Source organism: Carcharhinus amblyrhynchos, chromosome 5, assembly GCF_965287045.1.
Source record: "Carcharhinus amblyrhynchos chromosome 5, sCarAmb.v2.hapA, whole genome shotgun sequence".
In the NCBI taxonomy this organism is placed as follows: domain Eukaryota; kingdom Metazoa; phylum Chordata; class Chondrichthyes; order Carcharhiniformes; family Carcharhinidae; genus Carcharhinus; species Carcharhinus amblyrhynchos.
This window is the reverse complement of record NC_137328.1, coordinates 87439590-87457025: the sequence shown is the minus strand read 5'-3', so window position 1 is coordinate 87457025 and position 17436 is coordinate 87439590. Positions and strand designations below refer to the sequence as shown.

The 17436-nt window shown below is 39.6% G+C and overlaps 1 protein-coding gene across 7 annotated transcripts in view; it reads left to right on the top strand.

Moving 5' to 3' along the window:
• Window positions 1-17436, top strand: part of adgrv1 (adhesion G protein-coupled receptor V1) — a 524573-nt gene that overhangs the window by 183626 nt on the left and 323511 nt on the right. For all 7 annotated transcript variants that reach the window (XR_013886686.1, XM_080189140.1, XM_080189139.1 and 4 more), the window contains 7 exons: window positions 593-857; window positions 2248-2370; window positions 6214-6436; window positions 8657-8861; window positions 9873-10019; window positions 14601-14856; window positions 15918-16120. Coding sequence is in view for 6 of the 7 variants with exons in the window: in XM_080189140.1 (XP_080045266.1) it covers window positions 593-857; window positions 2248-2370; window positions 6214-6436; window positions 8657-8861; window positions 9873-10019; window positions 14601-14856; window positions 15918-16120 (1422 nt within the window). In the remaining variant the exon portion in view is untranslated. The remainder of the gene's footprint in view (window positions 1-592; window positions 858-2247; window positions 2371-6213; window positions 6437-8656; window positions 8862-9872; window positions 10020-14600; window positions 14857-15917; window positions 16121-17436) is intronic.

Below are 17436 nucleotides of genomic sequence, written 5' to 3'. Positions count from 1 at the left end.
TTCAAGGTGTACAGGAAAGATAGGGAAAGAAAGAAAGGTGGGCGGGGTGGCAATATTGACTAAGGACAATATTACAGTGCTAAACAGAGAGGATGCCCTGGAGAAGTAAAGATATAATTTATTAAGTTAGAGTTAAAATGTTACTTGAAAAGTTCTTGAGGGAGGAGGACAATGGTGTATATAGATTAATGAATTTCATTAGTGAACTGATGTGCAGTGAGTGAGCTTGAAGGTGCCTAAATGCAGAGTTTTTCAGAACATCATTTGCAGCCATGGGCTGAGTCAGATGCTGGCAAAAATAAGACAAGAAAGTTCTGAAAACCACAAATGACCTGAACAATACAGCAATTGATGCATTTCCATTGCAGATTCAGTCAGGTGATCACCATTAAAATTTTATTTCCTTAATATCTCTTTTATGCCTGACAAAGGGGTGAGATTCTGATCTGTTTTTCTACTATTGTTTTGCATGATGTGGTTATGGCTAAAACGGAAAAAAGCTTTTCCACAATAGGCTCACACTGTGATGAATAAAATTAAATACTTCCTTTGGTTTAAAGTTAATATCCTGTTTCAAATGATATGCCCACAGATCTATAGGTGGAGTGGGCATTTATTTATCTTGCATCAAAACCTTCCTACCCACGGGGCTACTGGTCTCACTCTGTTTAAGCAAGGAAGTCTACTGTACCTGGCTGTTTCCCAGTTGGGCTTTAACCAAGCATCTGTTCTCTATCAATGGAGTGATGACCAGTTCAGCAACCTCCAGAATTTGATGGACCAAGGAGCAACGCATGTTAGCAGCATTAATGTTGGTGCTGATATCTACCTCGTCTTTTGTAACAATGCAATTGGAGGTAAGTAATTGAGTTTTTTACTCAGCCATTTCTTTTCAATAGATACTAATTTTCAAAAAATGCCCCAGTGTATATCTTTTTCTTGTATGTGAAGCCATGTTTTTGAAATGGAGTTCTTTTAAGCCAGGAAGCTCAAGTTCAGTAAATACCAAGCATGACCATTCTGCACTAATGTTCTCATTAGCTCAGGTTGTAGTGTGACACATTTAATAGTTGTGATATTGGAGTAGCAGCCTGGAAGTTGTGCATTCATAGTACTACCACATCAGATTTCAGTTGAGATTATTATTAAAAACCCAACTAAATTATCTGTATCATTGATTGAAGGGATTTTGCCACCACTCTCTAGGCTGACTTAATGGGGATGTTGGCTAAGATTTTACCCCAAATGATAGTCATGTTTGGGATATGTGGGGGATTAAGGTGTTTAAAGATTTGAATCCTAAATGCTGCACGCCCATTTCTATTTTTAGTGGAGGCAGGACAGAGGCGGGCAGCCAACCCTTCCCTAGGAGGTGGCTTGGCAATTTAAATATCATATGAGGCCGCTTTCTTCAGTTTTACCCACCATTTCCAATTTAAACTTGGACAGGAGAGCTTCCTGAGGCTGAGGAAAACAGGGAAGTGAGGATCTAGGGGTAATTGTCTTCTTACCTTCCCACTTGATCCAGAATTCCTACCTTGCCAAACCCCATGATTGGACATTCCAGCCCCAACTCCAATTCTTCTGATCTCTCCACAACCTCCGCTCAAAGATCTCTGAAATCAACCCCCTACCCAAACCTCTAATCTCCCCCAGAGGTCTCTGACCTTCTCCACCCTGGATGTTTGCAATCATGTTTTGCACCCCTCGCTCCCCTCCCTTCCCCCCCAGTCACCACATACTGAAGCCTCTGACTCTAGTTAGAACTTCATTCCTGGGAGGCATTGTTTCCTGAGAGTAGGTCACAAAGTTAAAATCCCCTCCCCTCCCCAAACTCGAGAATAAAACCAAACTGTTGCATCCATTTTGCACAGACTAGTGAATGGGGAGCAGCCAAAAGAAGATTTTGTCAGATTTATGTTGCCAATAATGGTGCTTAAATCCTGGCATAAAAAGGATGCCAGCTAATTCACATTCCCATGTTAGGGGCCTTGGTGGACAGAGCATGAATCGATGTAAAGACGCCTCAGATGCCTACACTTTTGCTTTTCACAGTTGAATAAACTTTATTTTGTCAAAAATAGTTTGTTCTCGAACTGCAATTTACTGTAATTCCTGAAGAATACTGTTCTCATTTAATGTACTTTTTGAAGGGCTTTCAGATCCATTGTTTTAGCCACTTTTGAGTACAGAATATTATTTATGCACCAATGCATTAACTAAATTTACCTTTACTATACCTCTCAGGCAACCATACACCCTGTGCAGTGTACATTTGGGAGACGGGTCAACGTTTTGTAAAATTGGCCCAGACTATTCCTGCTAAAATTGTGCGAAGTGTCTTCCTTTTCACTCCTCCCTCTGGCATTGGTAAGGTTCCAGATATTAACTGTTCAAAGTACCAAGTATATCATGGAATTTTTTTATCAAAAATAAATGGTGCATGGAATGTTTAGTGTACAAAATTTATAATTAATGTGTGCAATTTATGCGAACAATTTTTAAAAAATAGTTTTGAGGTTATTGCAATGAGAGCTATTACACAACATCTTTCTCATAGGTCAGCAAGGTGACACTATTTCTGTTAACATTTAAGGCTCTGGGTCAAGTGGTAAATGGGATTAGCTGGGAGGTCAGGTGTTTCTTGTGTACTGGTGCAGACACAAATGGGCCAAGAGCCTCTTCTGCATTGTATGATTCTGTGACACAGTTACCAGGAGGTGGAGCCAAATTCAGGCTCTATCCATTCATTATATTCATACCTAACCCAGTACTGTCTATTAGCTTTAGATGTCTATGCAGCAGATGATACATCTACAACCATCTTATTGATCTTCCACGTCCTATAAAGATATTTCCCCCCGGGCATCAGCAAGTACCTGTGTTGGGCTCTGTAAATAAAGTTAATGGCAGTTTGGTAGTTGTGACCAATTAGGCTGCTCTGGTCTTTAATCGGCATGGCATGCCTTCTTTAATACAATAACAATGAAAGCATGACTATGGTACGGTCCTTCTGAAGAAGTGACCAAAATGATGATGAATCATTAATCATCACTCACATATATGAGTGATGCCATCAAGACTTCTGCCCTAGCTTTCCCTGTGAAGAGAAGCCTCTACAGGACCTAAATGTCAAACCAGAGTACGTTTACCTCTGCCTGCAGAGGGAGGTGTGTGGTTTCCAGCAAATGATCACAGGGCACTGCTGACAGAATCATAGAATGGTTACAGCACAGAAGGAGGCTATTCAGCCTATGATGTCCATGCTGACTCCCTGCAAGAGAGTTCCATTCCCCAACCCTGTGGTCCTGCATTTTTTTCAGGTGCTGCAATTGAATCTGCCTCATCACACAGCCAGGCAGAGCATTCCAGATCTTATTTACTCACTTGCATAAAAACATTTTTTCCTCTTGTTTTGGTTTGTTTGCTGTTCAGCTTATTGTCAGGATCCTGTGGTTTTTCAACCTTCCTTCAATGAGAACAGTTTCTCCCTTTCCATTCTGTCAAATCTCCTCTTGGCTTTGTCCTCTTTAAGGATAACAGCCCCAGCTTCCCCATTCTATCTACATAACTGAAATCCCTCATCCCTCATCTCTGGAAACATTTTGACAAATCTTTTCTGCACCATCTGCACAGACTTCACATTGTTTTGAAAGTCTGGTACCCAATAGGACACTGTTTCCAACAAAGACAAACCAGTGTTTCATCAGAACCTCTTTGATTTTATGCTCTCTTCCTGTACTTATAAAGCCAAACTAAAATCCCATATGTCTTTTTAACTGTTTCCACAAACTGCCCTGCCAACTTCAATGATTTTTGCACATAACCCCTCTCCAGAACTTTTTCTTCCTGGACCCTTTTTAGAATTGTACTGTTCATTTTAAATTGTACCTCTTCATTCATCTTAGCAAAGTGCACCACTTCATAATTCTCTGCATGAAAGTTCATCAGCCACCTATCCACTCATTCTCCCAGTCTGTCCATGTCCTCTTGAAATCTATCGTTCTCCCCCTCACAGTTCACAATACTTCCAAGTTTTATGTCTTTTGTAAATTTTGAAATCTTGACCTGTACTTCCAACTCTAGCAGGGGAGCTTTCCTGTCCCTCCCACTACAGGAATCGTAGTGGGCGGGAGGCGGACCATGCAAAGGTCCGTTGACTTTGGGCAGGATTTTCCGGTTTTGGGGCGAACACGGAAAATCCTGCTGCAGGTTATTTATAGATCTAGAAGAGCAGTGGTCCCAGTATCAATCCCCATGGAATCCTATGAAGCCTGACATCCTTCTTTCTCTTTTTCCAAACACCTCAGCTCATGGGATTCCCAATAATAGCACTGGAACAATTTGCAGAAAGTCCTCTGGAAACCTAAAATCACAATTCAGAAATGACTCTTATTTAGTGATATGGTATCATTCCTGTTGTCTGTGAAACAGGACAGGCAGTTTGACCAGTTCATATATCTTTATCCAGGTGCCCTTATTTATGAGATGATCAATACGAGATGACTCAGTCCAATTCAGTTTTATTAACAAGTTCAATAAATATCAAAACACAGTTACTATTCCAAAATTATCTTAACTATATTTGCCTAAGATTCTAATACTATCACTGATGAACTTGATTGAGCCACAGGTCTAATTCTCTGAGCCTCTGCTGTCTCAGGGTTCTCGTCTCCAAAGTCTATTCCCATATGCCCTCTTCCATCATCTCTGGGTTGCCGCCAAGTCTTGTCTGCTGCGGGCTGTGCTAATTCTTCACTGCTAGTGACCTCCAGGTGTCTCCCATTTTCTCCTTTCACTGCATCCGTATGGAAGTTTCACTGGCTCCCAGCCAATGGGGTCAGAGGGTGAAGGCCATAGCAACAGATGAGGTTGCAAATTCCTTACTTGGACAACACCAGGTGCAGCCTAGGTGACAATTGCCAGGTACGCATATTTCACATAACCTCCTTCCAAATAAAGCTGTGGCAGGAACCCAAGGTGCCAGAAAATCTGTCCAAAACCAGGGAATACACAAACCATCTGCCAAATATGGTCAGGGTCGAGTTCTCCTGATCTCTGTACCTATGGCATGCCCTGGCTTGCTCTGCTTGTTCCTTTCTGTGTTGTTTTTGACCTGGGTCTGTCTGAATTCCCAGTGATCCTTCCCATAGGAGCTATTTGCTGCAAAAATGTCCAGTTGTTCGTTGGGTCACCGATTCACTCTATTAGCCATCTGATCACATTCCAATAACCTTTAATTGAACTAACGTGAACCAGTCACTCAGTACTAATTTCACATGAATGTGATTTCAAGACTATCAGGAGATAGTGTGTGCGATATCATTGTCCCAAAACATACTATTCAGTGAAACTCCAGTGTGTTTGAGTCAGGCTTTTCTAATCTCTGCTTCTGCATTCCAAATGTGTATATTTTGTGAGGTAGATGGAGATCTTGTCAATTCAAAAATCCTATTACCAACTCCTTCACAATTGCTTTGATAAGATAGGTGTGAACCCTAATAATACTTATGACATGATAATCAGTTACCTGATTCATAAACATAACCAAACAATTTTGAATTTATACATTGGTTATAATTTGAGGTTAAGACAAAATTTAAATTAGTTGGGGGTTATATTAAATACTAACTCTGCCTAATGTTTTTATTAAAACAATCACTTTGAGTAGAACTCTTTCCCACATTCTCAATTATCAGAATACTGGCATAATAGGATTTGGAGTCAGGAGTTAGAAGACCAGAGTTAGGTCATACAGACTATTTCTTAAATGGGAAACTTTCCATTTAGAATGCAATGAAATAGTTTGCGAATCTTACTCAAAGTGCCTGTTGAAAGGAAATTGAGGGATGCTCAGTTTTAGATAATCGATTGACTATAATGGGAGTGGGGGTTAACCTCCAAACGATATGGAATGAATGATTTTGCAGAGGCACTGGATTTGTACAGTGCAGAAGGCAGCCATATGGACCATCGTGTTTTGCTCTATTGTATCTTAATTGTCGTTCTTCATTACATAGGTTGTTTTTATTGCTGATCAGTTAAATATTAAGGGTGTGATCTCACTGGCTGTTCACACCACACTCGCACTACAGCAAAGTCGGAGATGTTGGCGGCCAGCCAAATCTCTTTGCTGTGGCGGGATGAGAAAATCCTGCCGGTGTGAACAGTGGTAAGATTCCAGCCATAATATAGAAATTTTTTTTTTTTCAGTTCATCTCCTGCTGGCTGGTGAAAATCAGTCAAACCTCTACAAATGGAATTCAGCAACTAGCCAGTTTAAATTGGTGCTAGAACTCCCACCAGCAAATCATATGCTTTCTGTCACTGCTCCTTCACACAATGGAACCAAAACCCTCATTGCTGCTGCAAGTGATTTGGATTCCTGGATCTATGAGCTAGCTTCTGTATCTAACCAATCCGACTTTATTCCAGGGTGAGAATTTCTAATTTCCTTTTGCTTCTTTGTTTCATTTGAAGTAAATGCATTTTCTCTTAAACAGCTGGGAGGAACTTGATGTAACTGAAATACATTGGGACTCGGAGAATATTTACTCCCAAGCACAAAAACGTGGTAAATGGAGCCACAGCATGTCATTGTCAGATCTCCACACTTGCCACATTGCTCTATGATTTCCAAGATTTCCCCAAGGGAGCAGGGTGGATGGGCTGAGTCTACACAAGGCACAGAGAAACATTGATCCATAACTTCTGATAATCAGAGTGTCGTTCCTCGGGGTTACCCCAAAGATATTCGGGGGAATGCCCCCTGGAAATCTCCATGTAAGAATTGCACAGCAATTGCCTGTGAAGTTCAAACTTCCATTGGGCAATTTCTCTGTACTGGGAACCATCCAACTCACTGATTTAAATCACAGCCTTCAGATGGTTCTGACTGTCTTATAGAAATAATTACCCAGGAAAAGTTGGAACAATTAAACCTTTGTAACTCTTAAATAATAGCTATAAATCTGAAATGAAAGGGAGGGCGGAACTCAAAAAAATTACAATCACCAGGGATGTGGTACTGAGCAAATTGTTCAAACTGCAGGTGACAGTCCTTGGGTCCCAATGGATTTCATATTAGAATCTTAAATTATGTGGTAAGAGAATTGTGCATTGATTTTAATTTTGCAAAATTCTGCAGATTTGGAGAAGGCGCCATTACATTAGAAAATAACAAATGTAACTTCTTTATTCAAAACTGAGGGAGACGGAAAGCAGGAAACTACAAGCCAGCTAACTTAACATTTGGCATAGGCATGATATTAGAAGCTGTTATTAAAGACCCAGACACTCAGAAAAAACCAAGGCAATCAGACAAAGTCAACATCGTATCGTCAAGGGAAAATCATATTAAACCAATTTATTGAAGTTCCTTAAGGAAGTAACTTGTGTAGTGGATAAAGGGGAATGGGTGGATATACTGTACTTAGATTTCCAAAAAGCATCTTTAAGGTGCCATATCAAAGAATATTGTAGAAAATACAAAGTCATGTTGTCAGAAGTAACACACTGGCATGAGTAGGAGATTGGCTAGCTAACAGGAATCAGAGAGCAGGCTTAAATGGATAATTTTCTGGTTGGTAAGATGCAATAATTCATTTGCCTCAGCACTGGGGCCTCAAATATTTACAAAACATTTAAAAATAAGAGGGTGCCCTTTAAAGACAGAATAACAGAATTATTTTTCTCAGAGAGCTATGAGTCTTTGTGCATTTCTTTCTCAAAATACAGTAAAATATTGAAAGCTTGTCTGTTGTCAGCTTGAGTTTCTTGCCTTCAAGTCAGATGATTACAGGTTTACTCCAAGAGTTAAGCAACTAATGTAGGCTGATATTTCAATGTATTGGTGAGGGTGTGCTGCATTGTTGCAGGTGTTGTCTTTAAAAGAAGATTTTCAATCCAAGCTTCACCTGACTGTTCAGATGGATATAAATAATCACATGGCACTATTTAAAAAGCATGAAATCTTCCTGGTATTCTGCTCAATATTTATCCATAACTAACCCCACCAAAATGGATTATCTGGTTATCTATTACATTTCATCTTTGGGATAACACAACTGTAAATCAGCTGCTATACAATCTGTACAATGTTACTTGCAATTCATAAGTAGATCTTTGCCTGTGAGATGTTTTGAGACATTTGGAGCAAGCGAAAACCACTATATAATTGAAAGTTGTTTCTTTATTTGTTATATGGTGGTGCTGGCATTGGGCTGGGGTAAGCACAGTAAGAAGTCTCACAACACCAGGTTGAAGTCCAACAAGTTTATTTGGAATCATGAGCTTGATTACCTGAAAAGACTTGCATTTCAACTATTATCTTATAATTGTGTCTTTGTCTATATATGCTGTGTTTGTGAAACCTGCCTCTCCTCTCACCTGATGAAGGAGCAGCGTTCTGAAAGTCGTGATTCCAAGTAAAGCAGTTGGTGCTTGATGTTGTGAGACTTTTTTATCTGCTGTTAGGTCAAGTGAAAAATCATGTATTGTGGAATAAGATTGGACGAATGTGTACAGTACAAATCAAATTCAGAAGAAACAAATTACTTTGGACCAACTTAAAAATGCAATTGAGTTGTATTTAAAAATTCTATAAGTTGCTATGTTTCTGTTAGTATTAATGTAAACATTATACTGTCACCTGTAGGTCTGGTGAACTCATATTTGAACCTGGGGATAAAGATGCTGTGATAGCAATAAATATTCTTGATGATGATGTGCCAGAGGATGATGAGATTTTTGCAGTGAAGCTCACAAATGCAAAAGGAGGAGCTGAGATTGGTTCTAATGATCAAGTAGTTATCATCATCCAGTCAAATGATGATGCACATGGGATCATTGGTTTTGCGCAGGTAAATGCAGGCATTCATTTTCATATTGATTTGCTTTCTCTAAAACTATATTTTATTGTTATCAAAACATGTGAGAGGTATTTTACATGTCTAATGTTCCAGGGTTGTAGTATTATCAGGAAAAGACGATTTGTTCAAGTCTTAAAATAAAGAGACGACAGTGCAACATTTAAATAGTATTTGTGATTGAGGAATCTTTCATTATTTCTGAGAATACTGATTGACATATCTTCTGATTTGATTTGATTTATTATTATCACATGTATTAGTATACAAAGAAAAGTATTGTTTCTTGAGTACTATACAGACAAAGCATGCCATTCATAGAGAAGGAAAGGAGAGGGTGCAGAATGTAGTGTTACAGTCATAGCTACGGTACAGAGATCAACTTCATGCAAGGTCTGATGGCAGCAGGGAAGAAGCTGTCCTTGAGTTGGTTGATACATGATCTCAGACTTGTGTATCTTTTTTCTGATGGAAGAAACTGGAAGAGAGAATTTCTGGGGTGCATGGGTTCCTTGATTATGCTGGCTGCTTTGCAAGGCAGTGGGAAGTGTAGGATAGAGTCAGTGGATGGGAAGTTGGTTTGTGTGATGGATTGGACTTCATTCACAACCTTTTGTAGTTTCTTGTGTCTTGGGCAGGGCAGGAGCCATACCAAGCTGTGATACAACCAGAAAGAATAAGAACATAAGAAGTAGGAGCAGGAGTAGGCCATCTAGCCCTTCGAGCCTGCCCCGCCATTCAATAAGATCATGGCTGATCTGAAGTGGCTCAGTTCCACTTTCCCACTTCCTCCCCATAACCCTTAATTCCCTTGCCTACCAAAAACCTATCTACCCGTGACTTAAATATATAAAGCATAGAGTGCTTACTCTGACTGAAGTGTAAAAGTACATGGATTTTTTTGTAGATAAATTTATGATTAAACTGTCAGTGGACTACAGAAATGTCAGTACAAGAATTTTATGCAGCATGAGAAGTTGAGAATACTTCCTGTCCCCCTTACAGAGTTCTTTGTCCAAGGAAGTCGAAGAATTGGAACAGAACAATATGGTCACTCTAAATATTGAACGACTGCGTGGAACACACAGACTTGTGACTGTACAATGGGTAGCCAATGGAAACATCAATGATATCTTCCCAACTTCTGGAGTAGTAAGAATACTTCACTATTTTTGATTTTTCTCCCATGTGGTCGGAATCTTGTAAATGAGCTGGATTTAAATCTAAGAATTTGGATTCTTGCTATGTTACCTAATTTGTTTTGTTTCCTTAATTTTACTTTATACTCCAAAAATCACTGAACTAAGTCTCAGCAATTTCGATTTCTACTATCTGTGTTTACTTTAGGTAAGTCCAGAACCAGAAACTATTCGACAGTGCATTGGTTGATATCACATGTTGCCCCCACTGGATACCTTAGTAGTCCATTCGCCTATTCACCACTGTCTGCATCAAGCCCTGAATTATAAATTGTCCTTCTAATTTCCCTCTTCTAAGCTTGAACCTGTGTTGTCCAGTTCTAGAACTGGTGGTAATTGCAACCACATCATCAGGGTCCAATTGAAGGAGATGCTGAACACTTGCACAATATCTCTGCTGAGCTGCTTTTCTTCAGAGTAGGCAATCCCAGATTGATCATCTCGCTTCATAGTCCAGATGTTTTAAATCAAGTATCTGTTTAGTTGTCCAATATGTGGATATCCTTGCTGTAGTACAGGTGCCAGAATTGTACACAGGGTACCAAGTATAATGTGTTCCAGGCTCTGTTATCTCTGGGATTTCAGCTGTCTCGTGGTACTATTCACCAGAACACCCTTAAAACGGTTGACGTAATACTCAATAATGTTTACAGTGAGTTATCTACCAATATTGTGTGGAGTTAACTGGTTTAAATTATCCCTACTACTTTCCCTTTGTTAATCTCATCATTTTGCATTTGTCCACATTAATTGCTATGCTCCAGCCATGATTCTACTTTCCCAACATCTTCATTTTGGGGTTGTTTGTTTCCTGTTGTGTGGAAGATTTGTTTTGACAGGCCCCTGACCCCTAAAGTTTGGTTTCATCTGCAGAGTTAAACTTTTTTGTTTATTTGCCGCTCTCTAAATCATTTATGTACATAGAAATAACAACGGTTTCAAAGTTGATCACTGGACTGTCTGTGCCTTGAGTATCTCTATACTGTATAATAATAGTTCGATTCATAATCATGCTATGCCTTCTCTGGTTAAATGGGAACTCCTCATACCAGAAGTTCTGACTTCCATGGCTAAATTGGGTTCTCGTATAATAGTGGATGTTAGAACCCAAGTGAGATATGGCATACCAATCCCCAGTTCAATGGGTGGCACAGTGGTTAGCACTGCTGCCTCACAGCGCTAGGTATCCGGGTTCAATTTCTGGCTTGGGTCACTGCCTCTGTGGAGCCTGCACTTTCTCCTCATGTCTGCATGGGTTTCCTTCGGGTGCTCCAATTTCCTCCGACAGTCAGAAAGACGTGCTGGTTAGGTGCATTGGCCATTTTAAATTCTCCCTCAATGTACCCAGCAGGTGCCGGAGCATGGCGACAAGGGGATTTTCACAGTAATTTCATTGCAGTGTTAATGCAAGCCTACTTGTTACATTAGTAAATAAACTTTTAACTGTTTATTAAGGAGAAGGATGGGTCCAGAAATGCAATCAGTGCTCCACTTGTGTTACATTCCTGAAAACCAAGTGGTGAAGGATAGAACTGGAGCCAATTAATTTAATTTTAGAGATTTCCTCTCAATCAAGCATTTGTTCCAAGCCCACATGGACTATTGTAACATTTGCTCATTCCCACAAGGAATAAGTATCTATGCAACATTTAATGGGTACACCACCTTCAGTATACCCATTTGTATTGAATTTCATTAAAATATTTGACAAAGAGAATCCCAAATCCACTGTTTCCATGAGAGACAGTCTTTTGGCAGTCTGAAGTACGTTAAACAATTTTTTTTTATTTCTAAGGCTTCCCAGGTTAAAAGAAATTTCTCATTCTTGGCGATCGTAAATATTATGAAACTTACTGGCGTGTGAAACATCACTAAAAATCACTAGCTTCATGTCCTTTGTGTCAGCTCAAGATGGGAGGTTAAGTATGACTTGATCAGATTTAGCTTGATAAAAGCAAAATGCTTTGGATGCCAGAAGTCTGAAATAAAAACAGAAAATGCAGAAGATACTGGCAGCATCTGTGGTTGTATTTCCAAAACTGTCTGTTTCATTTTAACTTTCTTTATGTCTTATTTGCCCTTAAAACATTCTCTACTTCAAGTTATTTCAGAACTCAAACACAACAAAACTAGTTGATCTAGTCTGAGCGCGCAACCAGTTCAACTGACTAGTCACAGTTGCTTTGCAAAACAATATCTTTCTGTGGCATCCTAGTTCGATTAAGTGGGTGGGAGTAATACAGTGAGGAAAATTGTTGATTTATAGTTATTTCAAATCTGATTTGTTTAACATCTGAACCAAAAGTCCCTCAAACCTGACTTCTGATATTAAAATCTACTCCAGTCTAATTAACAAGATATTTCTCAAATTTTGCAGTACCTCCCCATCAGCATGCATCATGAAGAGTCCTGAAGATTTACTTTTACAGTGCCAATAAAATTTTGTGGGATTTGCTTTAAGTTGAACATGTCCTATTTTGGCCGTACAGAATACCTTACCCTGGAGGTATCATTCAGGCCTTAGACACACCTGTTAGCTTTCCATAATTTGCCTTCTGCATCTGTTGCCCCTTTTGGGTGGTTACTGGAGCCCTTCTCTCTGAAATGCCCAGCATGCAGAAACACAGCTTGCATGTTGATTGATCTACTGTCATATGAATATATGGCCAAAAGAGCAAAACTGGTTTTTTACATTACTGGTGTAATTCTTCAGCCGCGCTGGTCTAAAAGCTAGAAATTCCTGCCCAACTGTCAAGGGATTTCACATTGTCCGCAACCCGCCTGCTATAATTCCAGTGGTGGGCGGGATGGGAGAATTCAGGCCTACTTTTCCAGCCATGAGTGAATCTATTCTAACATCTGTATCACCCAGTCACCCTTCAAAATCTCTAGCAATAGGCTTCACGTTAGCATCATATATACAATCTGCAAGGACTTCTTCAGTACAAATCCACCTATGTCATAAAGTTTTTTAACCTTTGGCTGTTAACTAAGAATAAACTCCTAAACTTGCTCTAATTTCGAATTCCCTTTGATTTCCTTGCCTTATTAGTTTATCCTCAAGTTTATTGATAATCATCAAAGCTTTGACACGACTTCTGTTTCCAGTGCTGTTGCAAGACTGTTCTGTGGCCTTTATCTCATTAGCTCTCTAAGCTGCACCTTATATTTCTCTTTCATATCTGATGGCGTTACTACTGCAAGGTTTTCCTCTTGCATTTTTGGAGGTTCTTAACTTGCGATCCATTTTTTATTACAAGACTCACTTCTGGATTCACAATCACTATTTGCTCTGCACTTACTTACTTTCCACTCTTTCACACCACTTTGCCAGTCCATGGACCTCAGTGTTTGGCTATCATCCTGAATATTTAACCAATATTTAAGCTTTTCTTGCAAGTCCCATAATTGTCACACCTTTCCATTTATCAGATCCCTCTGGAATTTATTTCACCTAAATATCCACTCTGGCCAATTGGCCTGTGGATGTAAGTCACTCATAATACCATTATCTAACCCTGGATCTATTGCATTCTGTTCCTTTATCACAAAACACATGAACACTTGAGATGCAAAATGCCTCACATTTCATTAACTGTTCAGAGTCCGAGATTTTGTAATTAATTAAAGTTTAAAGTTTATTTTTAGTGCCATGAACGGACTTACATTAACACTGCAATGAAGTTACTGTGAAAATCATGAAGAATGAACCTCAACAGTTTGATTGCTATGTTGATAAATACTATCTGAACATCAGGACCCATTACATAATGAGTGGCACAGTGGTTAGCACAGCTGCCTCACAGCACCAGGGATCCAGGTTCGATTCCTGATTTGGGTTAATGTCTTTACGGAGTTTGTATGTTCTCCCTGTGTCTGCGTGGGCTTCCTTGGGTGCCCCGGCTTCCTCCCACAGTTCGAAAGATGTGTCTCTTAGGTGCATTGGTCATGCTAAATTCTTCCTCAAGTGTACCCGTACAGGCACCAGAGTGTGGCGACTAGGGGATTTTCAAAATAACTTCATTGCAGTGTTAAAGAAAGCTTACTTGTGACACTAATAAATAAACTTTAAATGAGCATTTTTCCATTCTCATTGACCTTTCTTTAATGAAATACCAAATCCTGGATGGCTGTCAAATGCTTCAGTGCTCACTGAATTTTTTTCAAGGCTTCAACCTTGATGAAAGCCCAACTCCCTGCAGGAAAAGTGTGTTTCTTCCCCTAAAGGACATTGATGAAACCTGTTAGCTGTTTACAGTAATCCAACAACTTAATGGTCCCTGATATTAACTACAAAAATAATGTACATTTTTGTCAAAAGGAAATGAAGAGAAAACACTTTACCTAGACCTTGCCTTCTTTAACAATGCTTCTATTGAAATACTGGCCTGCTAGATGATCAGTTAATTTATGAAAGGGGACAGGATGGATAGCTGCTGTGAGGTGGTATTATTCAATTCCTTTGATTGATGCTGGAGAATTTCATAATCCGTCTTCAAAGTTTTACCCTTTAACTATTATTCCAATATTACAGTTCACTTTTACAGAGGGTCAAGCACTCGCTACAATTTCACTTACAGTACTGGCTGACAACATTCCAGAAATAGATGAGATTGTAACTGTAACACTTGTGAATGTCACCACAACGGGAATGGAAGATCAAGCCAATGGAGCAACTATTGATTTTGATAGAAGAAATGCTGTCTTGACTATTCTTCCGAATGACTCCCCCTATGGTGTGGTTGGATGGCACATAAACTCACTCCATGTCTCTCTGCAAGAGCCTGAGCGTAAGTTTTGTTTTGTATCTTTGAGATTAATCACATAGTTGTTTCAGAAACCCTTGAATTCTTAAGACTTTGAATATTTATAATTAAACTGTACAATTCTTAGTGATTTAAAAGCAAACACAGTTTATATTTGTGAACAATATTTTTAAAAGTGAACAAGCAAGGATTTTTAGATAATCTGGTGTCTGGAGTCTGAATCATTGAATGGTTTCAAAAAGGAGATAAACACATTTCTAATAAAAAAGGGATAAAGTAATATGGGGAACAGGTGGGAAGGTGGATTTGAGAACAGGGAAAGATCAGCCATGATCTGATTGAATGGTGGAGCAGACCTGAAGGGCTGTATTTGTTGATGAATATAATGTGATTATATTAATTGTTGATTGTCTCACCATTATTGTGGCACAGTGGTCAGCGCTGCTGCCTCACAGCACCAATGACCCAGGTTATACTCTGGCCTCGGGACACCGTTTGTGTGGAGTTTGCACATTCTCCCCATGTCTGCACGTGTTTCGTCCGGATGCTCCGATTTCCTCCCACAGTCCAAAGATGTGCTGGTTAGGTTGATTGGCCAGGCTGACTTGACCCTAGTTTCGGGGGGATTAGCTGGGTAAATGTGGGGTTACGGAGATAGGGTGGGATTGTTGTTGGTGCAGGTTCGATGAGCCAAATGGCCTCTTTCTGTACTTTAGAGATTCTATGATTATTCATGGAATATTGCTATTGCAAATGGCTGTAATGTTTGCAAAACAACAGTTCCTCCACTTTGAGGAAAATAAAATTATTTAAAACTCTTCGAGATGTTCTCAAGTGAAGAAGTGCTTCGTATATACAATACTGTTTCATTGACTAATACTGTAAATTTTGTGTGTTAATGTTTGTATACCAATTCAGTGGGTTAAATTCTTGACTTTACAAACAGTATAAAAATGCATGACATCAAATAGGGAGATTCATTGAACATAATACAGTGCAAATCCAGCTAATAAATGATGTTAAAACATTTTGACAACTATACAACAGTTAGGATTATCTTAAAGTGTTATTTTGTGTTTTTACAGTTGATGCAATTAATATCACTTTAACAATTATTCGTGAACAAGCATTTGTGGGAGATATTGCTGTCCAATACAGTTCCAAAACAGATCCAATGCTTCTACCTGTTAATCAAGCAACTGAAAACCTGGACTACATCGCTAGTCAGGGCACAGCTATTATAAAGGAAAATGCCACACGGGCTTTGATTAGAATTACAATATTACCTGTAAGTTTATAAAAGCTGATGGTGGTTATCATTGTCTTGTTCAGAAGTAATTACAGATCATCTTTTTCTTGTTTCGTAATCAGAAAAAATGCGGACTGATTTTTAGCTCAAGGTGAGAATCAAGATGCAGATGCCAAATGGAGCTTGTCACCTATAGGCATGAGACTTGGGAGATTTTAAAGTGCCCTGACTCTGACTTTCACCTGAAGCTGATAGAATGATGTCAACACTGGCAGGCAGGAGTCAAAATTAATGGGCTACCAGGACCCGAAGAAATGATTTTCAACAAGTTAAAATGGGGGCTGAGGAAGGAGGGAATCAGATAGTCTGTTGTCAGTGCTGTTAATAAGTCTCAGAAAGAGATCTTAAGGCTTGCATTGTTGAACATTAAGGATGGAATTTTCCTCTTCCCCCCTGCACCCCCCTGATACTATTCCTGTAGCAGGTGGGAGGCGAACCATGCAAAGGTCTGTTGACCTTAGGCGGGATTTTCCAGTCTTGGGACAAGCACAGCAAGAAAATCACACCCTAAGTATTTATTAACAACATATAACTATGTACATGTGAGGTATAGTCCTGACGAGGTGGTATCTCATGCTGACTTCTACTAGACACTCCATACAGTCTCCTACCATGTGACACCCACCTTCATAATATGGATGGTAGAACATAGAACATAGAACATTACAGCGCGGAACAGGCCCTTCGGCCCACAATGTTGCGCCGACCAGTCTTATTTTTAAAAAAAAACATTGACCCACTAATCTAAACCAATCCCTTTTCGTCCATAAACCTATCCACCAATCTCTTAAACGCCCCCAAACTAGGCGCATTTACAACTGCAGCAGGCAGGGCATTCCAGTCCCTCACCACCCTCTGGGTAAAGAACCTACCCCTGACATCCGTCCTATAACTACCCCCCCTTAATTTAAAGCCATGAGGTACTATTTCCTCAGTCCCACATTTATCCCTATTATGATGGACAGTTTTTTGCAACATCTCCTGCCAAGTCTTTACCTAAATATATTTATAATGATATTTTGTGTGCCTGACTACTTTTGGCTAAGTTCTTCCAACTCCCTCTTTTGATTTGTCACTTTTGAAACGTTCAGTGATTGAGCTTCCCGTCTGCTTCTCAACCTCGTCTTACTTTGGCACTAAACTCTTTGGCTCGTGCACTTCATTGTGCTGACATGGGTCTCCCGCCATCTTGTGGTTTTCTTGAGTATTATTTCCCTTGTCTTAGAGTCTCCTTGCCCTTTTGATGCTTAATTGGTTGGAGGGTGGGGGGAATCTGCACTCTAAAGTCTGCACTC